The sequence below is a fragment of the Papaver somniferum genome, chromosome 5 (assembly GCF_003573695.1).
Source record: "Papaver somniferum cultivar HN1 chromosome 5, ASM357369v1, whole genome shotgun sequence".
Lineage (NCBI taxonomy): Eukaryota > Viridiplantae > Streptophyta > Magnoliopsida > Ranunculales > Papaveraceae > Papaver > Papaver somniferum.
This window is the reverse complement of record NC_039362.1, coordinates 173,000,564-173,026,586: the sequence shown is the minus strand read 5'-3', so window position 1 is coordinate 173,026,586 and position 26,023 is coordinate 173,000,564. Positions and strand designations below refer to the sequence as shown.

General features: G+C 39.5%; 3 protein-coding genes across 4 annotated transcripts; all 3 read left to right on the top strand.

The window, feature by feature from the left end:
- The first annotated feature begins 1,029 nt into the window (after positions 1-1,029).
- LOC113283686 (RING-H2 finger protein ATL74-like) lies at positions 1,030-2,706 on the top strand. Of its 2 annotated transcripts, none has more exons than XM_026533018.1 (2): positions 1,030-1,239; positions 1,351-2,706. In XM_026533018.1, the coding sequence occupies exon 2, from the start codon at positions 1,900-1,902 to the stop codon at positions 2,476-2,478; it is 579 nt and encodes a 192-aa protein (XP_026388803.1). In that variant the 5' UTR covers positions 1,030-1,239; positions 1,351-1,899; the 3' UTR covers positions 2,479-2,706. The 2 variants fall into 2 exon arrangements, with proteins under 2 accessions (XP_026388803.1, XP_026388802.1); XM_026533017.1 differs by having other exon boundaries at positions 1,339-2,706.
- A 1,924-nt stretch (positions 2,707-4,630) lies between these two features.
- LOC113280088 lies at positions 4,631-7,592 on the top strand. Its single transcript, XM_026528736.1, has 5 exons — positions 4,631-4,858; positions 4,943-5,140; positions 5,291-5,359; positions 5,454-6,076; positions 6,272-7,592. The coding sequence occupies exons 1-5, from the start codon at positions 4,631-4,633 to the stop codon at positions 7,590-7,592; spliced, it is 2,439 nt and encodes an 812-aa protein (XP_026384521.1).
- Positions 7,593-13,260: 5,668 nt separating this feature from the next.
- On the top strand, positions 13,261-14,673 carry LOC113280087. Its single transcript, XM_026528735.1, has one exon. The coding sequence runs from the start codon at positions 13,261-13,263 to the stop codon at positions 14,671-14,673; it is 1,413 nt and encodes a 470-aa protein (XP_026384520.1).
- Positions 14,674-26,023: the final 11,350 nt, after the last annotated feature.

The window sequence follows — 26,023 nt, the reverse complement described above, 5'->3', positions numbered from 1 at the left end:
ATATGTATTTTCCTAGGTTTTTTATATGAATTATGACCCTCCTCATCCTCCATTTAATCAAGAATAAAATTTTCTCACTTTCTCCTTCTTTTTCTCTCCTTCTTAACCAAAACTTTGATTTTTTTCCCACAAATTTTTTCATCTAAACAACCTTTATAATTCTGAAAATATCTTAACCACTAATTAAAATATTTAATCATTAATCCAGATTACTAACACTAATACGTAAAGGGTAGATTTGCCATTTAAAAAAATTTGGATTAAGGAGATATCTGATTTTGTTATTTCACAATCCTTTTTGTCTTTATTGAGTATGCCTCAGAAAGATTTTGTTACGACCAAAATCATATGGGAAGTGGCTTATACAACCTTAACGAGGATCCTGACCACTTTTTTCCCCTTGCCTACAATTCTAGGAATGTGTGACCCATCTTGCATACTATTCACAGAGACAAAATGCAAATTGTGTCTCATTGGCCCCCATGCATGTTATAGGTTTGAGTTCTCATTTTCTTTCTTCAATTATGTTGCCCTCTTCTCTTCCATAAATTTGTCCCTACACTAGTTTTAAATTTTAAACCTCACTTTAGAAGACAAAGAAAAAAACATTACGGAGCCAATCACTCCTTCGATTTGGATAAACTCATGATATGATTGGGAGAAAAAGCTAAGTAGGTCATAAAGCATAATTCTTAATCATAACAACTACTCCAATAAAATCAGTCAAACGACCGTAAATCGGCCGAGAGGCGTTGGTGGTATATGGCCGATCGTCACCGCCGTTCGCCGTTCTTTCCACTGTCACAGAGTCCATATAATAATGATTAAAGTTATATTAGACTGAGAATATTATAAATTAACAAAGCCTTAATCATGATTAGTTGAGCTAATAATGAGATCAGATACCAAATAATTTTGTTCTGTTACTTTCACCATGGTCCTCTACTTTTGGCTAAGTGGTAAGAGTAATGTTGGGGCTAAGACTTAACCCTCAGTTGTCAATTCTCAATTAATACTCTTAAGAGAAGAAGAAGAGTCTTAGCCATTTATGTAGCTGATTTTGCCATCTTATCTTCTCATTTGTCCTTTACTAATTTACCAACTCCATTATCAGCCACTTAAAACAACTACTTCCTCCTCATTATTAATTTGAAACCAGCTCTTCATCACTGTTGATATGAACACGATTCCGGTGTGCCAGCACCGGTAAGATAAGCGGAGAAAGATTCATTAGTTAAGGTAGAATCATACTGTATTACTTAATTAATTTTAATTATCTTTCAATTTTTAGCTTTACTTGATTATATATGTTCATATGTTTATCTTTTTTGTTGTTAGTTTTGCTTTCAGATGGACCATTTCTGATTAAGAACAGAAGAATCGAAGCATAATTAGAAGACGGTCCCTAACGGATAAGATAAGCGAATTTCCCACTGGAAATTCTGCTTCTAAAGCTGTTGCTTGTGTTGTGTTTCTGTTACTTATCCAAGTGACCAAATTAAAGATGCCATTGATGTCTTTATCTTCTACTTAGGAAGGAAGAATCATGTCATTATTTTGACAGAACTATTACTTTCTAACTCAAAATACTCTGTTTTTTCTCTGTTTTCCTCTGTTTTCTTATCTCTTCAAACTTCCCCTAGAACTTTGGGTCTGAGCAACTATTTTAACTCTAGGAATATGATGCGTTTCTCCATTCTGTCAATCTCATTTGTTGTTCGTGTTGATCTTCAAACATTACGTACGCTGAAGTAGCTAGTAGTACTAGTAAAGAATATATATATTTATACACACACAGACAGAAAAAGGGAGTGAGATTCATTTGTCTGGTTTTCAACCTAATCGAGTATTAAAAAACAGATCCACGAGTTATTACTGGAAGTTTAGATATCAATTGTAATGGATCATCGATATGGACGGCGGTTATGGATCGATAAAGATCAAGAGATGCAACAATCATCCAATGAAACTAAATCGCGTGGGTCATATAATAGTGAATCCAATTTTGATACGAACATGGTGGTCATCTTAGCAGCTCTGTTGTGCGCCCTGATATGTGCCCTTGGGTTGAACTCAATCGTGCGATGTGCCTTACGATGTGGCCGCAGGATGACACCATCGGAAATGGCGAATGGAACGGCTGCAAGGACAGGCCTCAAGAAACGGGTATTGCGTCAGATTCCTGTAGTGGTCTATGGTTCTGGAGTTGATATCCCGGCGACAGAATGCCCAATTTGCCTGGGAGAATACATGGAAGGAGAAAAGGTAAGGATTCTACCCAAATGCAACCATGGGTTCCATATGAGGTGCATAGATATCTGGCTAATCTCACACTCCTCTTGCCCGACTTGTCGACATTCATTGATCGAACGTCCTGCTACGTCAACAATGGAAGCGGCAGCTGCTCTTGAAGTTGTTACTGACCGGCCGCGTGAAAATGAAAATAGTGGTCAAGGAGCTTTTGATGAAGTTTCATAGAATAGAATGTCTCTCTTTTTTCTCAATGAAAAAAATCTCTTTTGAATGTGTAAATATAAAAGGAAATTTATCTTATATCAATCTGTAATAGCGTTAGAACCAGAGTTCGAAAATCGGATCAAAACCATCATTCTCTTTTTTTCTCAAAGGAATCGGAATTCATGGTCACCATGGAATTTAATGACATATCAGTGTCGGTGTCGGCATATAAAAGAGTCTTCTTATGCGTAATAGTTCGATCGATAGAAACGAACACCCCCACATAAGAATCAAGTCATTTTACTTTGCCAAGAACGAATCTCTACCTATGTAAGGTAGTGTAATTAATCAAATTACTGAAAAGAAAGATAACAGTCTAGAATTGCAAATGTTAATTAGTTTTAATTTTGATTTTTTTATGGAGAAGTATATGTCCTACTAAGAGATATTTTGAGTGAATAGGTGATGAAAAGTTATTGGATGGCCCCTTTTTGACATGAAATGTAGTGGTTTGGACATTGATCAACAGCATTCAAACCTACTTCATCTTTCTCCCCTCACCAAAAATACCTCTTCTTGCAAATCATTTTCTTATGACAATTCCCCCCTGTATTGATAACCAACTTACCACTGCTTCATAATGATTTAAGAACACAAAATGAAGCTCTCCCCTCTCCCCTCTCTCCCTACCTGACCTCCTCTGTCCGACCTTTTCTAGACGTTGGTTAGTATTTGCTTATGCTAACGGCTAGTCCTAACGGCTAATTTTTGCCGGACCTCTCACTGGAACCTCATTTCTCTCTGCATGCTACATTTCTCATCCCTCTTCTGTTCCCTATGTTTGCTACCGATCCTGCTTCACTCCAGTAACAGTCTCTTTTTGGTTATGTGTTCTTTTTATATGCTCTGATCTTCTCATCCTTCTCTTTTCCCTCTCTCCGATGGCAGCCATTACAACATCTTGCATCACTATAACTCACCTCACCAAAGACTCCCCAACAATCACAGAAATCACAAAAATTACAGACTTCCCAGAAATCACTGATTATACAGAATTCACAGAAATCACAAATTTCACCAACATTCCAACAATCACACATCACAAGGGTTACCAAAAAAACAAAAATCACAAAATTCACCTGCATACTGATGAATACAGGACACCCATTTATCTGAATTCCAAGGAGAAGAAAGTTTATCTCAGGAAGTTATCACCTCAAATCAAGGGATTGAGAATAAATTTCAGACCTGCAGTTTTCCCCCAATTTATCATGATTAGCAAAGCTCAGTTTGAAACGCACGGTATTTTCCCTCCAACTATGAGGCCTTTAGTTGATACTGCTGCTTGGGTTCTCTATTGGAAATTCTTTCTAACCTTTAGGTGGATGCTTATCAAAGTCAAAGAAGACACAAATTTGAAGATTTTACGTTCATCCCTATTTCTGAGGTATCTTGTTTATCTTGACTACTGGGAAATCACATGGATACCTAATGCTTCTATCACTGGTATGCTCCAACTCTCTTGGTTAGTTTATCCAATAGGAAGTAAGTCTCTGAAACTCTGCTCTACTGGATACAAAATCCTTCTTCTAATACAATTTCAAAGTCTACACTTTTCTAAGATTATTACCATTGTTTGAAAATCTAGCTCTAGCTGTGATCGGAAACATGTTAACTCTCAGATCATTCACACTAGAAGGATTTGCACTACTGTCTTAATGCTCTTTCATAAGTTTTACCTACTTTGCATTCAGTTCACAAAGACTCACACCCATTTTGTGCAAAGAAACTTAAACTCTGATAAACAAATTATAAAACCCATTCACATGTTATCATACATTCTTTTTGATTTGTTTCAAAACAAAATAAACACTTGTTGTTGTGGCTTAGTTTTCCTTATCTTTTATTTTCTTATAATCTACCCCATGAACCATTCCTATGCTTGTATTTATTGGTGCATTCTAGTTTACTATGATCCTATAACTAGAAGACTAACCTCAAAATACCCCCAGTTTCATATTTTTGGCAATTCTTTATCTCTATAGCTTGGAATTGTAAATGTCTTGGGAAGAGACATACCAAGAAATACCTTAGTGATATGCTGACCAAGTTCAATCCTGACATATGCTTTATCTCTGAAACCAAGCAGAAACATGAAAAACTCTTAAACATTATGCAACAGCTCAATATTCAGAACTTCTGGCATGTCAATCCTGGAGGGGTTAGTGGTACTGCTGGAGGGATATTATTGATATGGAAGCACCATCTTGATGTTGAAATTATGGATTGCTCCATTAACCATATTAATGCTACAATCAAGCATACCAGTGGCCCTTCTTGGCTCTTTACTGGTTATTATGGCAGTCCTTATGATACTGATAGTAAACTTAGCTCTTGGAAAGTTTTGGAAAATTCAGCTCTCAATCACTCCCTTCCTTGATTGGTTATTGGAGATTTCAATTTCATCTTACATGATAATGAAAAGTACAGTACCCAAACTTTGGACAATATTGAAACTAATATCTTTAGCAACAAAATTGTGGATTTCGATCTAAATGATTTGGGAAATGTTGGATGTCCTTTCACTTGGTCTAATAAGAGAAGTGGTCCTGCTTTTACTGAACAGATACTAGATAGAGGATTAGCCAATGAACCTTGGCTGCTTGTCCATCCAAACTCTACTGTAACAAATCTTCTAGCCATTGACTCTGATCACCACCCCATTCTTCTAAACACCAACCCCAATTGGCGTACTGGTAAAATACCTTTCAAGTTCTTTAGTCCTTGGTTGGATCATAAGGACTGCAAGGACATTGTCACTGAATGCTGGTAGAGGAATATATCTGGTTCTAGTGCTTTTATCATTGCTAGAAAGCTCAAAGACATTAAACTGAAACTCAAAGTTTGGAACTAAGAGGTGTATGGCAACATTAAGACAAACATAGAGTAAAGTAAGCAACATCTAAATTGGTTTACAAGAACACTACTTCAAACAGGACAGAAATGAAGCTTTAAAAACTGCTACTCAAGTGCTTAGAGAATGGCAAGACATTGAGGAAAAATTCTGGAAGATTAAAAGCAGGGATCAATTCATCAAGTTGGGAGATAAGAACAAAAGTTATTTTCACAGAACCACAAAATGCAGAATAAGAAGAAACAAGATAGATTCTATTCAAGATAGTGTTGGAAACTGGATTGAAGACTACCATGAAATTAAATACTGTTTCACTAAACACTTCTCTAAGATGGCTATTACTGAATCACCTGAAATGAACCTTGAAATCATCAATCTCATCCCCACCACTATAACCATTGCTGATAACAACAATCTCAACAGAATTCCTGAAGATTATGAGGTCAAAAGTATTCTCTTTAGTATGGCCAAAGACAAAGCACCAGGGCCAGATGAATTCCCCCCTAGTTTTTTCCAAGCCAACTGGGATATTTTTGGAGAGGATCTAATCAAAATGGTTCAGCATTTCTTCAAGTCTGGGCACCTTCTCAAAGAAATGAATTCAACTTTCATATCACTGATACCCAAAACTAAGAATTCATCAAACCCCAGTCATTTCAGACTCATCAGCCTCTGCAACACCACATACAAAATCAGATCCAAACTGTTAGCCCAAAAGAATGAAACCTTACCTCAACAAAATCATATCACCTTACCAGTCTGCTTTCATTCCTGTAAGGCAAATTGCTGATAACATAGTCATTGCCCATGAAACCATTCACTACATGAGAACCAGAATAGGTCAAAAAGGCAATAAAGGAAGTATGGGAATTAAGATTGACATGGAAAAACTTTTGATAGAGTGGAATGGAAATTTCTTATTACTATTATAGGAAAAATTGGATTCAACTCTGACTGGTGCAACAAGATTATGCAATGCATTTCAACCACCTCCACTGTTGTGTTAATAAATGGTTCTCCTGATAAATTCTTCAATCCCTCTAGAGGGATGAGACAAGGGGATACCCTATATCCCTACCTATTTCTATTCTGCATGGAAGCTTTGTATAGAACCTTATCTCATGTTGAAGACTTGGGAATCATTTCTGGAGTTCAAATTTGCAAGAATGATCCTTCTATAAACCATCTTCTATTTGCTGATGATTGTATGGTTTTCTGCAAAGCTAATCTCTCTGAAGCCCAAAATCTTAAGGATATTCTAAACCTCTTTGGAAATACTTCTGGTCAACTTATAAATTTCAGAAAATCTGGTGTTTTCTTCAGCAAGAATATTAATCCCGCTCTTATGCCTAACATCTGCAATCTTCTAGGAGTTCAAGCTCTTCCTATAAATGACAAGTATTTAGGATCTCCTCTCTTTACTCATAAAAGCATAATTCAATCTTTCAAGCCAGATGTGGAAAAGATGAAGATAAATCTGTCAAGTTGGAAGAACTCCCCCTTAAACCCAGCTGGAAGAGAGGTTGTCATCAAATTTGTTACTTCCACAGCCAGCATCTACCAAATGAATTGCTTTAGAATTCCAAAGAAAATTTGCCAAGATAAGAACAAGCTTCAAAGAGACTTCTTCTGGGGTAAAAAATTAGAAAATCCCACAGGTTACTATCCAAAAGCTTGGACAGCTATATGTAAACCAAAAGATATTGGTGGTCTTGGATTCATGAATATGAAACTCTTCAATAGTGCCATGATAACAAAAATAGGGTGGAGGATGGAACAAGATAAGGACTCTCTATGGTACCAATTGATGGATGCCAAGTATGTACTGGGAAGAAATGTACTCAACATGGATACCAAAGCCAAAGATGGAGACTCCTGGATATGGAAAGGAATTCTAGAAGGTATCCAAAACATTCAACAACATTGTGTCTGGAGGATAGGCAATGGCAACAAAATTAATATTTGGGAAGACCACTGGCTACCTAACTCAACAGACAAGCTTTCAAAACCTGCAAACTGCCCAAATAATACTCAGTTTCTAGCTCATTTAATGACAGACCAAAAGGAATGGAATCTGCAGTTTATCCAACAACTCTTCAGCCCTGACATTACTCAAGCCATCACTAATCTAGATATCCACCCAGGGAAGAAGACAACATACACTGGAATCTCAACAGCACAGGAAAATTCTCTGTCAAAGCTTTGTACAAAGCCAAAATAGAGAACCTGTTCAGGAATGATCTCAACACAAGAATTCGAGTTCTATTTGGAACATGGAAGTGGCACCGGCTATCAAAATATTCCTCTGGAAATGTGCTCATGAAATCCTCCCAACTAATGCTAAAACTGCAAGTATTCTACACTACATAGATCCCATATGAAAAATTTGCAATAGCGGGAAGGAAACAACGACACACTTGTTCCTCAATTGCCCTGCTGCGGTTGAGGTTTGGCATCAAATGCTAGGTGAAAATCATGGTCTCTTTGACCATCACACTCGCTTCATGGATTGATTTAATACTTGGTTCCACAATCCAAGTAATAATGGAAATAATTGCACTTATGCAACCACCTACTGGTTCATTTGGAAGGCCAGATGTGACCTGGTATTCCAAAACATCAATCATATTGCTAAGAATACTTCTCTCAGCATCAAACAACATCTTTGTGAATATAACAGAGTTCACAACCTGCACCATCATGCTCTGAATACCCGGGGCCAAAATTATGATATTTATCCTCAGATAACACCAACAGGAATCCATGTTGGGGTTTAACCACAACAATAAAATTATGGTTACTTAATCAAAATCTGCATTATCCAGGATCCTAACAGTTCTCAGTACTTTTCAGCTCTGACTATAACTGATTTTTAAGGGAACTATGTTGATAGCAGAGGACACACAGGCCAATGGGGAGCAGGAGAAGCCACAGGAGGAGCAGACTTGGAGTTTGCATGGGCAGAGGACAAGCAGCACATGAACATTGAAATACATGTTGAAACCACTGACATCCTGGAACACTTCAATGCTCTCTACATCAAAGCAATCAAAGGAAGATTTAGCAGAAACTACCATAGGGAAAAACAGTTATTGAGTGCCTCTTCAGTTTTAATCATTAATCCTGTAACTTTTGTCTTAACAGGTCTTAAACTTTTACATAAAACCCAAAATCTCCAAGCCTTAAACTTGGCTATTATATATAAGAACTATAGTAGTGGGTCTGATGTTTGCCTAAACAACGACACCACTAGCACTACAATCAATCTATGTCCTTAGGCCTTGCCTAAGTTTTCTTAAAAAAAAAAAAAGATAACCAACTTACCGTATATGTATCTACAAGCTTCTAACCCGGTGCATACGCACCGGATATTCGTTCCTCTGGACGCAATTTTGTTAATTCATCCATCTACAAAAAACAATATTACGGTAAAGTATTATGCCAGATCCGATCCCAGAAAAAATTGTATCCTTGAAACCCCTCAGACCCCTAGTACTAAAATTTGTAGTTAAACAAATTTTTCATACGTTCTTTCTAGGAAAAGAATTGTGAGGCTCCAATTATGATTTCCTAACTTGACCATGTGGAAAGATATACTTGTAGTTACAAAAAGTACAAGCCGACACGTGGCCATAGGAAGGCGCGGGAATCTAGTGAAAAGATCTCATTTCAAGCCCCGAGATTCGTTGTCAGGACTTGTCAAATCAAGTCAGAATTAGGCTTATCCACACAGCAGTGAAGTAGAGTTAGGGACGAGGTAACTCTCCAAAAGGGACGTAGGGCGCGAGAGGAATCAGATGTCCATTACGAAATGACCACGAAATAATGTGACTTGGCTTGGAAGAAAAGCTACCCCCACGAAGTAGATGAATTATCGAGAAATAAATAGGACAGGTGTCCCGACAAGACCACATGAAGACAGCGAAAGGTGGGGGAAAACTTTATGGAATATGCTCCAGGCGAAGCATAAAGTAACCTCGGCGAGATAACATGAGATGTATACCACTAGGGTTGCTTAGGCCTATAAATAGAGACCTTTGGACAATGTAAAGGGAGATATCCTTTGGGAGAGGGAAAGGTCTAGCATAGGAGAGAGAGAGAGTTAGGGTTTCCTTGTAATTCATAGGCTTGGAGAGGGGATTAGGGTTTCCTGATAATCCACGAGTGTAACTTGTATTTCCATTGAGATTAATAAATAAACTTAAGTTCTTGTGTTTATCATGTCTTAGATCATACTTACTTTCCATTTGGGTGTGTTGCTGGATTTCCAGTAATCACATTTTGGCGCTAGAAACAGGGATTGAACCTGTGACCTTGTGGTTAACAACCACAAGGATTTATCCTCGTCTAAAGAGTAAGGAGAGAAACTGAGATTGCACCAAGGAGGCAGAAACCATAGGATTAAGCGGAAAGATTATCAAAGAGGTGGATACAAGGAAGGATTTCGGAACAAGGTAAACGATGAAGAGGAAGGTGAGGCAAACGAAGTCACAAACGGTGTTGATAAGGAGTAAATATTGGAGGCTCGGGACCAGAAGTTGAAGAACGATATATCGGTAAAGGAAAAAAAGACGAAGGACCATGATACATGGGAAACACAGATCGAAAGTGAAAGTCGGGACTGTGGAGAAACCTGGTCGGAAAGTGAAAGCCGGGACTACCGCGGAGAAGGAAATGAACCAAGAAAAGGCGGAGGCAAACGATAGCGAGGAGGATGAGGTATCGAAAGAACTGGGTGAAACCCCTAATCAGGAGGAAGATGACTAGATGATGCATGAGGAACATGAACGAGAGATGACTGATGAGGTCATGTGGGAAGGAAACGATAAAGCGGAGGGGATCACGACGCTATCTCAGAGGCAGACCCGAAACGAAAGAAATCAGGAGATGTATGAACAAGGGATGATGGAGTTGCTAGAAGGGTATCATAGAGAAAGAGACTTAAGGAGGCTGTTAGAAGAGGCGAGACGGGAAAACCGCGAACTAAGGTATGAGGAAGCGAGGAAACGTGAGGAGAAAGCAAACGAGTCAAAACAAAAGTAAACATTGATAAAATAAGAAAAATAACCATAGATCACGAGAGCTTATGCGAGCTACGAGGCTTAAAAATGCCGGTCGAAAGTTCACAAAAGGGCAACGAGGAAAGGGGAAGATCCAGGCGAAAAGATCCACGAGGAGATGGAGGAGGGAGGCATAATCTGAAAAACAAGGGGCAAGTCAGACAAGAGTCGACGGCCTGGACGGAGGTAAAACTTCCAGAACTTAACACAACTTTGGAGAAGGTATGGGAGGAGATAATATTGACCGAAGAGATACCAGGACCACCAAATCTGGGGAGAGAACCAGTCCAGGGAAGCAAGATTCATGAATTTTGCAGGTATCATCGTTTCCACGGACACCATACCAATAGCTGCAGGAGTATTAGGAAGATCATACTCCGGCTTATCAAACAAGAGAAACTCGCGCACTACATTGATCGAAAGGAGACATTGATAATTGCTTGTCACAACAGGCAGGCAAAGGAAAGCCGAGAAAGGAGACGTCTAGGCTGTAATTTCATAGCACATTCCAGGGGAAGTTTTCAAGATTTTGAAGATAATATACTCTCAAGAGTGTACAAGGTGGATCGCGAAGGTAATGAGATAATGAATCCCCCGAAGGAAGAACCATTGGAAGACTTGCAAAAGAGAGAAATATCCTTTTCGGCGAAGGACGTACCAGAAGAAGAAACTCAGCATATGAATTCACTAGTCATTAGCCTAGCTATGACCAGGGTTGCATCCCAGGAAGGGGATCAGCAAAATAAGGATATGACTTGGGCGGTAGACAAAGTCTTGATAGACATGGGAAGATCAGTAGACGTCCTCTTTTACCATACCTTTAGAGATTTGGGGTATGGGGATTATGACTTGTTACGTTTTGCATATACGCTGTATGGATTCAATGGAGTGGCAACAAGGCCAAAAGGCGAGATATGCTTGAAAATATTGGCGGGAGAGTTGGAAACAAAGGTTACTCTATGTGTGGTAGATGTGGAGTCGCCATATAACGCTCTTATAGGACCATGGGTACATGGAATAAAAGAAGTTGCGTCCACTTATCACCAAATGATACGGTTCCCAATGCCAAGTGGAATCGGCGAAATACGAGGAAGCAGCGAAGAAGCCGAAAACTGCAACAAGAAAGATATTGATATTTACGAGAGTAAAGTAAAAAGGAAGAAGGAACGGAATATGAAGGTACTGGAGCTGAAGAAGGATGACGAATTACGGGTATACCTGGCAAAGGCTAAAGAAGGGTGGGCAATACCCAACGAGGTATCAGAAAAGGAGGGAGAACCCGCGAAGCCCATAAAAGAACCAACCCCGTTGGGAGAGCCAACCTTGAATTTTGCCGCAGTCGAACCGACGAAAGATGTAAATCTAGGAACGGAAGACGAACTAAAAATCATAAAAATTGGGACGAAAAAGGAGGAGGGAGAAGAAAGAAGGTTGGTGGAACTATTAACAAAATATGGAGACATATTTGCATGGAGCATGGAGGAAATGCCAGGCATTGATCCGCATTTTGCATGTCATCGATTGAAATTAGACCCAGTGGTCAAGCCAGTAAGACAACGGATAAGGAAGATAGCGACGACCTATCATGAGCAAATTGACAAGGAACTTCAGAAGATGATGAAGGCAGGCATCATATAGATGGCGAAATACCCAGATTGGATTGTGAATATGGTAATTTTACCGAAGAAGAACAATGGAATAAGAATCTGTATTGATTTTAGTGATCTAAATACCGCTTGTCCCAAGGATAGTTTTCCTTTACCAAATATCCCTCAGATGGTGGAAGCAGCGTCCGGATACAAAAGGTTATCATCCCTGGATGGGTATTGTGGATACAATCAAATACCTTTGGCAGAGGAAGACCAGGAGCACACGGCTTTCTTCGCTCCTAGGGGCTGTACTGCTATACGAGAATGCCATTTGGACTAAAAAATGCAGGGGATACATACCAGCGAATGGTGGAGAAGGTATTCGCAAAATGGGTACACACGACGTTGGAAGTCTATGTAGACGACATGTTGGTCAAAACCAAAGACTCCGGAGATCATGTGGAAGACCGGTAAGAGATCTTCGATCAGATGAGGAGATACAAGATGAAAGTCAATCCGTTAAAATGCATTTTCGGGGTAGAATCAGCAAAGTTCTTAGGCCGTACAGTTTCTCGAAAAGGCATAGAGGTGGACCCTACAAAGGTACAAGCGATACTAGAAATGCCATCACCAGCTACTGTAAAAGATGTGCAAAAATTAAATGGGCAGCTCGCGGCACTGGGAAGATTCATCTCGCGGTCATCTGATAAATGTAAATACTTCTTTGACATTTTAAAGAAGGGAGCAAAATTCGCGTGGACACAAGAATGTGAAGAAGCTCTGAAGGGAATAAAAGAACACCTAATCAAGTTGTCAATCCTGCAAAAGCCGGAACCAGGGGAGGAGCTGTTGCTCTGTCTCGCGTCCACACTCAATGCTATTAGTGGAGTCCTACTCAGGAACGATGGAGGAGTAGAAAAACCCATATTCTACGTGAGTAAAACCTTGAACTCCCGCAGAAAGAAATTACCCTAAGATCGAAAAATTGATATTGTCGCTATTCTATGCATCACGAAAATTGAGGACTTATTTCGAAACCCACAAAATCAAAGTCCTCACAAGGATACCCATAGAATCAGTCTTAAATCATTCCCAAAGGGTTGGGAGAGTAGAGAGGTGGAACACTCACATCAACCATTTCGGGCTGAAGTACGAAGTACAGACTTCGACGAAGTCGCATATAATAGAAGAATTTCTCGAGGAATTTCCTTCGGAAGAGGATGGGAGTACAAAAGACATGATGGAGATGGACGAAAGCCGGCCGGACCCAAGGAATCTGTTAAAGCAAAGTCATCCCAGGAGATGGGAAATTTTCGATGAATGGGCGTCTAATAGCTGTGGAGGAGGTGTAGGAATAGTATTCACCTCTCCTGCAGGTGAGCGGATAGTGTTTTGTTTTCGTCTGAAATACAAAGCCACGAATAATGAAACCGAGTATGAGGCAGTAATACAGCCTATGAGAATTGTAAGAGAAATGGAACTGTACGAAGTACGAATTACTAGTGACTCACAACTAGTAGTTCGTCAGATTGAAGGAGTGTATAATACAGTCGATCCAGTGATGAAGAAGTATCATCAGCTCGTGCAAGACTATTCGGCGAAAATACGAAGTATCATATGGAGAAACATAAATAGAGATAACAATCGACGTGCAGATGCATTATCCTTCATAGCTTCCATGATTAAGAATCCGAAAATAAGGCATATTGTGATCCAGCAGCTGATGCAGCCGTCAGTAAGCAGAGAAGAAAGAGAACTTCAGATAATGACGGTAGAAGGGAGGAACTCAGTAATGAGCAAAGAGGATTGGAGAACACCAATCTACAACTACTTGATGAAAGAATACCTGCCACGAGATAGACAAGATGCAAACAAAATCAAAAGCAAATCCACGAATTACGAGGTGCGAGAAGGGATCCTTTATAGGCGATCATTCTTGGGTCCGCTAATGAGGTGTTATTCGCAAGAGGAAGGGATTGAAATTATGAAATCAATTCATTATGGGGACGCTGGAAACCATAGCGGAACCAGATCACTAGCTTACAAAACCCAAACACATGGTTACTTTTGTCCCTACATGCATAAAGATGCGAAAGACATTTATACGAGGTGTGAGGCGTGTCAAAGGTTCGGCAAAAGGATACATGCACCATCCACGAGATTGAACTCAGTATTGAGTGTGTGGCCATTCTCCATGTGGGGAATAGATAAAGTGGGGCCCTTTGTCATGGGGACGAAGCAAAGAAGGTACTTGATTGTAGAAACAGACTACTTCACAAAGTGGGTGGAGGCCAAGGCTGTGCAGGATACAAAAGACGGGGATATATATGATTTTATCCTTGAACACATCATTTGTAGATTTGGTATACCAGTCCTGATTGTTTCGGATAATGGAAAGAAGTTCGAAGGGGAGAATGTGAAGATGTTGTTCAACGCTTTTAAGATTCAATCCAGGAAATCTACTGCATTATATCCCCAGAGTAATGGGCAGGTAGAGGGTACAAATAAAACGGTATCCTCCACGCTAAAAAAGAAGCTTGAAGGACATCACAAAGGATGGTGCGAGCAGATCCCGAACGTGTTGTGGTCATATAGAACCACAAGGCGAAAAGCAACAAGAGTATCCCCTTTCTGTTTAACGTACGAAGCATAGGCAGTGCTACCATCCGAAGCCATCCTGCCCACAACAAGGAGGGAGGCATGGGAAAAAGTGTTAAACACGGACTTAATTCTTGCAAAATTGGATTATCTCGAGGAAAATAGAGAAATTGCGTTACAACATATGACGAACTACCACCAGAGGCTGTCGAGAGAATATAATAAAAGGGTAAAACCAAGAAGCTTCGTCCTAGGAGAGCTGGTGCTACGAGAAATACCACCTTATCAGCGAGGATCAGGAGGAAAGCTAGAACCTACTTGGGAGGGTCCATACATCCTAAAGAGGGTTGTTGGAAATGGTGCATATGAATTAGCAGATTGCGAAGGGAAGGATACGGACGAAGAAGGGAAGATAATTTACGGCGAAGTAGAACGACAAGATAGAAGGCTAGATTATCCTTGGAACCCTGTTTACATTAAAAAATATTATCCCTGAATGTAAGAAGCAAACAGAATTTATCAATAAAATATTTCTACAATTTTATATGAATGGATCTGTTTACACAAGAAGATAAGACCTCAAATTAGGAGGCAAATAATAACGACGAAATAAACAGTTTCTAGGGAAACTCAAAACCTTCGCCTAGGAAGGCTTGGAACCCACGACATGCACCCTAGTTCACATAAAAATGCAAGAGGCAAAGACCTAACGCATGTCGTGGACAACTCTCAGACAGAAAGCTAGGGACAATGATAAGACCTATCCAAAAATATGACCAAGGCGCCGACGTATTCGGTTGAGCTGCGGGTGCCTGGGACGTCTGGAGCGTTACCGTCCATGTCCTTCTGGCAAGTCTTGGCTACGATGCACTGGATCCCAAAGAAACCCCACTTAGGGTGTGACTTCGTAACTCAGAGTCTTGATAGGCACATTTTTGTGTCTTGTATAATCTCAATTGTATATATTATTAGTGCTCGATTTTATATTTATTATGGATTTTTATGTCCCTGTAGGTATTTTTTGGAGAAATAAGCTTTTGCGGCGAAATTGGCTAAAAAAGTGGTTTTTGCGCTCGTGGGAGAAAATTACTATACGGACTCTCACTTTGGATAAGGGGTAACCTAATTACTAATGGGTGACCCATTTCCAGGCATCTGCTAAAGGGAGACCAGCACAGGATAGGGGGAGCTCACTTTCTTCTCAAATTCAAATGAAATTTTGGCGGGAAAAATATCCAGCAAAGAACCAAACTTTGGGTTGGATTTCGAAGGTGTTTTAGAGAGATTCAATCGCTGAAATTTGTTGGGATGGACGTGATTGAGCATAACAGGCTTGGTATGTGCGCTGGAATCGATCAAATTGGGCTGGATAATCCAGAAAAAGGAAACAGAGTTTGAGTTTTGCACGTAAACTTTGTGGAATTATTTTAGGAATTTCAGGGAGACTAAAGGCGTGATATTGTTTCCTAAGGTCAGATTCTATCTAAGGAAGAGTTTCGGATGATTTGGAAGTCTTAGAAACGCGTAAGGAAGTTGGCAGAGAAGATTATTGCCGTGGCTTGCACGAAAAGAAAAAGAGAGAATTAATCGCTATTTTTAGGTTTCTGAGCAGTATAAAAGGTGTGTTCGAGTCCCAGGGAAGGTTACGAAGTTATTGGAGCAGTCGCAGAGGAGTTTGTAGCACTACAGAGCTGAATTGATCAAGTTGCAGGAAAACCCGAGTTTCTACTGCTGCTGCTGAAGAACAAACGTTGCAAATAAGACCAGTGTCTCAAATTTGTAACGCTGCTACAGTGACTTCTTTGTAACAGTCAGTCCTTTGTTTTGCAACACCATTACACCGTTTCAAACAATCAGTTTTATAGTTTTTCATTCTTTTAATCAACTTTTTGGCTAAGAACAAATATTTTGAGCAAGTGACTAATATGAGGAGATAAACCCCATTGCTGAGGCGACGGAGGAAGCCATTTTTCCAAATATTATGTGGTAAATTCTATTTAATTTAATTTTTGTAATTCTTTTATGATTATTTGCACTGAACTGAAATTGAATTTATGATTCTGATTAAGTGGTTGTGTTCTCAATTGATGGGTCATGCTTAGGTTAAGTCTTTTGATGGTCCATGCTTTCGATTTACACTATTGTTTTGAGAATCTACTTGTCTAGGCGAATATTAGAATCACTTAAACGTAAAGAGTTGCATAATATTGACTAGATTAAATCACATAAAAATTGGAGATTGGTGGAATCCTGAGTCTCAGTGCTTTTTATCTTGATACAATTTCTTTTAAGTTTTCTATTTTAATTTGAGTCTAAAATCGAGTCTACACAATCCGAGTTGAACGAACTTTACTACCACTTAAAAACTACATCAATTTTTGGCGCCGCCGACGCGGATTGTTTAGATTTGTTTTAGGTTTCTTTTTATTTTTTGTTCTTTTTTACGCTTTGGTATTTTTCGATTCTTTTCAGATTTGGAGCGAAGCTACAAGGAAGAAAAAGTGTTATAAAAGGAAAGCATCCAAAGAGGAAGAAAAAAAAAAAGAAGAAGATTTTGTATATAGTTATTTTGTTTATTTTTAGAAACTGTAAATAGGGTTTTATTTTTTGTAATTTTTCTTTTTATTTTTGGACACTTTTTGGACTTTATTTTTGGACTGGGACATTATTTTTAAACCCTACGAAGGGTTGGTTTAAATAAAAACTGTGTGCAGAGAAGGACGGTGATTACGATATCGCCTCGGCCCCTCGGGTTCGTACATGACATAGGAGTCGTGGCCCGAGTCGACTTCAGCGGTTCTTCGCCCGTCTGGTACGGGAGGTAAGTTTTTTCGAAACACCCGCGAATCCCCTGTCAGCGGGTTTACTGTATTCCTTCGTTTGCATATATGCTGAGGACTTGAAAACGGCTGCTTTAATTTCCTAGTAAAGGGCAAGGACTGGCCATACAAGATAAGGGTTCGGATTTCATCACCGTTCTCTTCTTCCCGCCTTAGGAAAAAAACCAAACGCGAACCTAAGCCTAAAATTTTGACTAGAACGAGACCTATAGGGTAACGAGCTTAATAGGAAAGTCGTTCGAAAAATATTGGTTACTCTTTTGAGCATACTTCGAAGTTCATGATGGTTTCTGTGAGTTGAATGCGTGACTGCGCCGCCTTGTAACCGGTGAGGCCTTGGGTATCAAAGCTCCACTGAGCTTCCCTCGCCTCGATTCAACTTACTTTGACTCGGATTGATTCCAGAGGGGTTTCTCAGATTGTAACGAGTTCCTTTTCGAAAGAATAAAGCTGGTCTAGAAACAATCTAAGTGGAACCATCATGCTTTTTGTTTGCTAGAAAATTAGGTTTGATTTGGTTGAGTCAGCCTTGTTTTGTGATTGCATAGAATCCCAAATATCCCGATAGAGCCAAATGGCAACTTTAAAAGCTTTGTTGAACCCAACTAGGACTACTCGTCCTCTTGTATCAGGTTAGCGAAACTGAAGCAAATTATGAACTTAGGCCTGGACCCTACAGATGCTCCCAATCTTTTTAGGGAAAGAAAATGAAAACCCATACTTCCATGTTAGGGATTTTGAGGAAATTTGTAGTACCCTAAAGATTAGAGACCTTGATGATGATGCTTTGAAACTTAGGTTATTTCCTTTTTCCCTGAAAGATAAAGCCAAATCGTGGCTATATAGTTTGGCTTCCGGTTCAATAGAAACTATGAACAACTTACATCTGCCTTTTTGAACAAGTTTTTCCCTAGGCACAAAACATCGTCTATTAGGACGCAAATCTGCACATTTTCTCAACAGGAGGGAGAATCGTTATATAGGTATTTGGAAAGGTTCAATGACTTATTAGCCCAATGTCCTCATCATGGTTTAGAAAAGGTTAGGCTAGTTCAAATCCTTTATGAGGGTTTAGATTATTCGACAACAACCATGGTTGAGTCTCTATGCACTGGTGGTTTTGAAAACCAAACTGTTGATGCGGCGATGGAATTTTTGAATGAAATCGCCGAAAAGACCCAGCAATGGGAATATTGTAGGGAACCCAAGAGAACAATTCTTCTAGGTAGAGGAAACGTTAATAGGGTAGAAGGAGGCTATGAATCAGATGCCAAAATTGCTGCTATAGCAAAAAGGTTAGAAGCTTAGAATTGGGTCACACTAGTGGTAGAGTAGACCTTTTTGGGAATGCCAGATATGAAGAGCAAGCCAATTTTGATCACCGTCAAAGTTTGACCCATATTCAGAAACCTATAATCCTGGTTGGAGAAACCATCCGAACCTTTCATGGTCTAAGGACCAAGGTCAGTTTAGTAATTCTAATGTTCCCCCAGGTTTTGGCTATACTAAGAATACTTCAGGATCAACTCAGTTTCAGAATCAGTCTGATAAGAAAATCTTAAGTCTAGAGGAAACTCTCACCTCGTTTATTCAAAATACTGAAAATATGCGTCAATTGCTTTCACAAAGCATAGAAGCTAGTAATAGGATAGGACAAGAACATAGTCAGGCCATTTCTGAATTGAAAGACCAGGTTAGTCTGATCAATGAGTCTCTAATAGAAAAAGGTAATTCCCTAGTCAACCGATACCCAACCCTAGAGGAGATAAAACATTTAATCAAGTGAATTCTGTCACAACCCTTAGGAGTGGTAAAACGGTAGACAATAAGGTAGCCATGCCTAATAGTGGACATACTGTAGATCCACCTTCTAGTTCCCAAGATGAGCCCCAGAAGGAGCCACTAACTGAAGAAACCGATAAAATTTCTAGTGATGCCAATGTTTCCCGACAGGTCTCATTTTGTACCCAAAGCCCCATATCCACAGTTGTTAGCTCCAACAAAGAGAGAGTCGACTTTCAACGAAATACTAGAGATATTTAAGCAGGTAAACATTAACATCCCTTTATTAGAAGCAATTAGGCAAATGCCTGCTTATGCCAAGTTCCTTAAGGACCTTTGTACACGAAAGCGTAAGCTTAATGTCCATAAGAAAGCCTTTTTAGCTGGTCAGGTAAGTTCAATCCTTCTGAACCAAACATCCCCTAAGTATAAAGATCCTGGATGCCCCACCATATCTTGTGTGATCGGTAATTATTCAGTAGATAAGGCATTACTTGACTTAGGAGCTAGTGTGAACTTACTCCCTTATCATGTATACAACCAGCTAGGTCTTGGTAAGTTGAAACCGACTAAAATGACATTGCAATTAGCTGATAGGTCTGTCAAATACCTCGTGGTGTCATAGAGGATGTTCTGATTGAGGTTGAAATTTATTTATCCAGTGGATTTCGTTGTTCTAGATACTCAGCCTGTTCAGGATCCTAGTGCTCAAATACCGGTGATTTTAGGTCGCCCATTTTTAGCCACAGCTAACGCTGTCATCAACTGTAGGACCGGACTTATGAACATCTCCTTTGGTAATATGACCACTGAACTAAATGTCTTTAATGTTAATAGACAACCTTCTGACAATTTAGAGGAAGTGAATATGATTAGCACTTTAGTTCAGGATCTAACTCAGGATAATTGGGACGACACTTTATTTGGTGATTCCTTAGATGAACTTGATGAGGAAATTCTCTTAAGTCAGTTAGGTGACCAAACTTTTGAACTAGAAGAAACTCTTGAGTACTTTAAAGACTCTACGGACCCTGATATTCAAGCCATAATGCTAGGCCTTACGGAGAGTAGTGTTGACCCTAAGTTTGGGGGTAATGAACTAGAAGAATCTCTTGAGTATTTTAAAGACTCTGAGGATCCAGAAATTCAAGCAATAGTTAGAGTTTTGTCCGAGAATACTAACTACCTTAAGTTTGGGGGTAGTAATGGTCAATTATCCCCATTAGAAGTCCCTAACTTGGGATTCGAGCCTAGTGTACCTGAGGTATTCTTGAGTCACTTCTGACTCCGCAACCGAATCCTCCTGATATTGTCCAGGAGGAAATTCTAAAAACTTGTTGTTCGAATGAGTCAATTTGTCAAGACACTCATATGAAGCCCAAATGGGCACAACAGAAAAACCCAGTTGTCTTGCAGGAAACCTTGGATGAGGATGTGCTAGGTCTGTTCATTTTTCTGATTTGGTGCAGTTGTCTGATAATTGTGGCAATTTTATTTGATTTTGTTGACCCTCAGTTGTTTCGACTATTGATACATGATTTGAAAGGTAATTAGCCATTTTGTGGTATTTGACGTCTGGCTGAAGACTTTAAATTTAGCACTTCTTGGGGGTAACCCAATCTCATGCAACACAGTAATATCTTTCCTTATCTCTTTTGTTTCAAATGGTAACAGTTTCTCCTTGTTCATGCTTTTAATTTTATCTTTAGAACATTGAGGACAATGTTAGATTTAAGTTTGGGGGTATGGAGAAACTTTTTAGTTGCAATAAATAAACTCCAGAGCCTAAAAATTTATTCCTATTAAGGATTGCACTAACCAATCTAAGTGGATGGAAGAATTTCGGTTGTAGGAGTTGAGGAACCAATCTGATTAAATGGCAACATCTAAAGAGTCTATTCATAAAAGCACAGAGCTCAGTTGTTAGAAATAACATGATAGTTTCACCATATCTCGTTGAGTCCTTTTCACTTCTATTTTTATTTTATTTTGTTTTTAAACTTTGTTTCTTTAAGTGATAGGTGGCGCCCACGATTCAAGTTGTTACCAATGCTAGGGTGAATTAGAGTGATTGAGTTACAAAAAAAAAATGTTCAGTGAATAAAGTCGACCACTGGTACCCTTGTATATGCCAGTTGTGTTGAACTAGAATTAGGATTATCGATCACGGGTTCCCTTGTATATGCCAGTGTGTTGATATTAGTCAGACTAGTTTCTCAATCCATTAGGATAGGTTCATTTTGGCGGAGGCCTTCAGACAAATATGGGAAACGCCGTTCACTTAGTAAACATCAAAACCATCTATGTTTTTCTATATCCATCTTCTTGATCTATCCATGTGATTAGTTTTTTACTCCGGATATTGATGTCCATAGTGCAACTATCTGAGTAGAGCTCTGTCACTTAATATGAATTTTAGAATGCTTGAGTGCAAACTCGTGTACAACAATTGGAATTTCGCATCAGGGTACTTCCTCCTGTAGTCAATAAGTATGCCAACCAAGGAGATTCTTTAGTGCCTTCCAGGGTTCTGCGTAGATAGTTAGGGTCTGGAGTACAGGTTTTGTGGGTATATCTCGTGTAAGCCCTCTCGAGACTATAACTCGGCCACTAGGGCCACCTAGGGGTTTAAAGGCTTATTGCATACGCTAAATGCAATCGACGATGCCTGTGACAGTGAGTTAGGATTTTATTTTCTATTTGATTTGCTCGAGGACTAGCAAATAATAAGTTTGGGGGTATTTGATAGACACATTTTTGGGTCTTATATAATCTCAATTGTATATATTATTAGTGCTCGATTTTATATTTATTATGGCTTTTTATGTCCCTGTAGGTATTTTTGGAGAAATAAGCTTTTGCGGCGAAATTGGCTAAAAAAGTGATTTTTGCGCTCGTGGGAGAAAATTACTATATGGACTCTCACTTTGGATAAGGGGTAACCTAATTACTAAGGGGTGACCCATTTCCAGGCATCTGCTAAAGGGAGACCATCACAAGATAGGGGGAGGTCACTTTCTTCTCAAATTCGAATGAAATTTTGGCGGGAAAATATCCAGCAAAGAAACAAACTTTGGGTTGGATTTCGAAGGTGTTTTAGAGAGATTCAATCGCTGAAATTTGTTGGGATGGACGTGATTGAGCATAACAGGCTTGGTATGTGCGCTGGAATCGATCAAATTGGGCTGGATAATCCAGAAAAATGAAACAGAGTTTGAGTTTTGCACGGAAACTTTGTGGAATTATTTTAGGAATTTCAGGGAGACTAAAGGCGTGATATTGTTTCCTAAGGTCAGATTCTATCTAAGGAAGAGTTTCGGATGATTTGGAAGTCTTAGAATCGCGTAAGGAAGTTGGCAGAGAAGATTATTGCCGTGGCTTGCACGAAAAGAAAAAGAGAGAATTAATCGCTATTTTTAGGTTTCTGAGCAGTATAAAAGGTGTGTTCGAGTCCCAGGGAAGGTTACGAAGTTATTGGAGCAGTCGCAGAGGAGTTTGTAGCACTACAGAGCTGAATTGATCAAGTTGCAGGAAAACCCGAGTTTCTGCTGCTGAAGAACAAACGTTGCAAATAAGAACATCGTCTCAAATTTGTAACGCTGCTACAGTGACTTCTTTGTAACAGTCAGTCCTTTGTTTTGCAATGCCATTACACTGTTTCAAACAATCAGTTTTATAGTTTTTCATTCTTTTAATCAACTTTTGGGCTTAGAACAAATATTTTGAGCAAGTGATTAATATGAGAAGCTAAACCCCATTGCTGAGGCGACGGAGGAAGCCATTTTTCCAAATATTATGTGGTAAATTCTATTTAATTTAATTTTTGTAATTCTTTTATGATTATTTGCACTGAACTGAAATTGAATATATGATTCTGATTAAGTGGTTGTGTTCTCAATTGATGGGTCTTGCTTAGGTTAAGTCTTTTGATGATCCATGCTTTCGATTTACATCTATTGTTTTGAGAATCTACTTGTCTAGGAGAATATTAGAATCACTTCAAACGTAAAGAGTGCATAATTATTGACTATATTAAATCACATAAAAATTGGACATTGGTGGAATCCTGAGTCTCAGTGCTTTTTATAATCTTGATAACAATTTCTTTTTAAGTTTTATATTTTAATTTTAGTCTAAAATCGAGTCTACACAATCCGAGTTGAACGAACTTTACTACCACTTAAAAACTACATCAAGTCTTATCGGTGAAGAGGATTAGAAGTCACGAAAACAACTGAATGTCGTAATAACCAGATGGGAGGAGACCAACATGCATGTTAGGGTTAACCTCCTTGAAGGGGCGCTCAAGGATGAATATAAAAGGATGACACCCTCCAGATTAGGGAACTGTGTGACCAAAAAAGATGACAATGTCATGGGGCTGCTATTTATGGGAATAGATAGGCATGTCATATTGTCGCGAAAAGAGAACTTAGCAAAGATGTTAAGGCGAGGTTGAGGGATTGCTATTCGCAAAGATAGCAAGCGCCTGAAACTTCACCGAAATAATACCCTTAAAAACAGGGTGAGGCGCAATAAGACCTTAATTAGGAGGCGCATTAAGACCTCATAGAAGGAAATAAAAGGTAAACAAAGATAGACGTACACACCTTAATGGCGTACTTATGAAGAGCGTAACCAGAATACTCTTGTCTTGGTCGGACAAAGTTCAATAAGAACAAGAGGCAAGTATATACTTTCATATTTTTTGTTCTTTTTTAGCATTCTCCTCTCAAGACTACGAAGTGCTTAAGGCATAATTTAAAGGCTGAGAGACAAGACATCAGAGAAAGGAGCACGAAGGAAAAGAGCGAAGTCGAAGGCATATTCTTACAACTATAGCACAAGTATATACTTGGCGGGAAAAGGTTAAAGGCGGAAACATCAGTTCTAATTGACAAAATAGCAAGATCGTAATATACATATAGGATTGAAGTTTATATACATAAGCGAAGAATACAAGGGTAAAAGATCGTATTTTCTAATCATCATCTCCATCAGCCTCATCATCTTCATCAGACCTTGTGCCTTCGTCGGAAGAAAGGATTGGTTCGTGGAGGGTAGGCTCCGGTTCGGGTTCGTCTTCTGAAACTACCTCAAGCTCCAGAGGAACGCGAGGAATATTCTCTAAGTCGCAGAATTCATTAAAGAGCCTAACCTTTTCGTCTTGGGCATTTCGGCGAAGCTTCTTTGCAAGTAAAACTGCGTCCTTCACCATCTTGTCAAGATCCTCGTTTAAGCCACGGACATCCTCTTGAAGATGAAAGACTTGATCCTTAAGCTTTTGCTCAGAACCTGAGATGAAGAAGGATGAGTAAGTAGGCTATCTGGAAATCTAAGCCAAAATAAAATGGATAAGAAAAGCAAACTTACGACGAAGAGCAAATGAGATGTTTTTCTCCTCAACAAGTTGCGATTCTAACTGAGCAATACGAGCACTCTGGCGACCAATAAGGTCCCTACCTTCGTGAAGTTCCACGAGATGGGACATGTTGTGATTATGTCCCTAAGGAGGCGAATAAGAAAGAAATGAGTAAGGTAATGCTGTTAAGGCAAATAAGAAAGGAATCGACTGTCACACTTACCAAACATAGCAGGGCGGCATGTTGTTGAATGGAGAGATTCAAAGAAGCATTCTGGATAAATCCTTGGATCGACATCTAGAAAGGAATCAGAGCTCAAGGAGGTCGGGGATTCAGCAGCCGCGGATCTCAAGGAGGAGTTCGAACGAGTTGTCACGAAGATATCTCGAAGGAATTTCATATCAGGAAGATATGTTGAGTCTTTAGAATCGTCAACATGAGGGCGAGAGGAGCTAGGAAGAGGACAGACTAATCCCGAAGGATGAACTTGAGATAGCCTGTCTACGTCCAATGTACGAGAATGATGTTGAGAAGGCTCCCGAGCACGAGGAGAGGTTGAAGAGTCATCCTAAAAGACCACAAAGTTAGTGGATGAATCAAAGAGGAAAAGGCAAGCCGCGAAATAGGGACGAACCTGAGCGGAGGAGGAGGAAACCTTTGAGCGCGCACGCTTTCTTGTGTTTGCAGCAGGACCCGCTGCAACTTGAGATTCCTCCCTCTGCGAAGTGAAAAATTAGGAGTTGGATTAATAAATTGAGAAGATATGACTCGCGAGATACAAACCTAGGCTGGAGGTGGCTTCTTTGAGCGGGCCTTTATCATGCCAGGAGGTGGGCAGGAATACTAAGGAAAAAATCATAGGCGTTAGAGGGGTATACAGTAAATAAAAGGAAAATTGAATGAAAAGTCAAACTTACCCCATGGGGCATCTTGGGCCAATTAAACCGACTCGGTTCGTATTCGGCGAGATGGGCATGCTTCGGAAGAGGAACGAAAAGAGACACACCATTCTCGTCTAAGCCCCACACGAATGGGCCTTCGATCACCAGAGTATACATCATCCAATTTTCGTCGTTGGATAAGCGAAGGTACCTATTCCTCTTTTCAACAGTAGGATCGACATCCAAAAGTAGTGCCTTGGATGTATCAGCCAAGATCTTGTGGGTAAACTTCACACCCCACTCCTGGTACGATCTTGTGGAAAAGTACTGGACGAGGTAATTTTCCAGAAAAGATTCGACGTTATAATCGGTCGAAGGAAAGTCTGACCCTAATTCGGGAACCTGAGAAGGAAGAACATTTGATCTTCGAACAAATTCGTTAGCCAAGCGAAGCGTTCCCACTTAGCTGATAAACACCAGGGCGAAGACGAGCTAAAATCTCAAGGAATGGAGGGTTCTTGGGATCATATAGGGGAAAA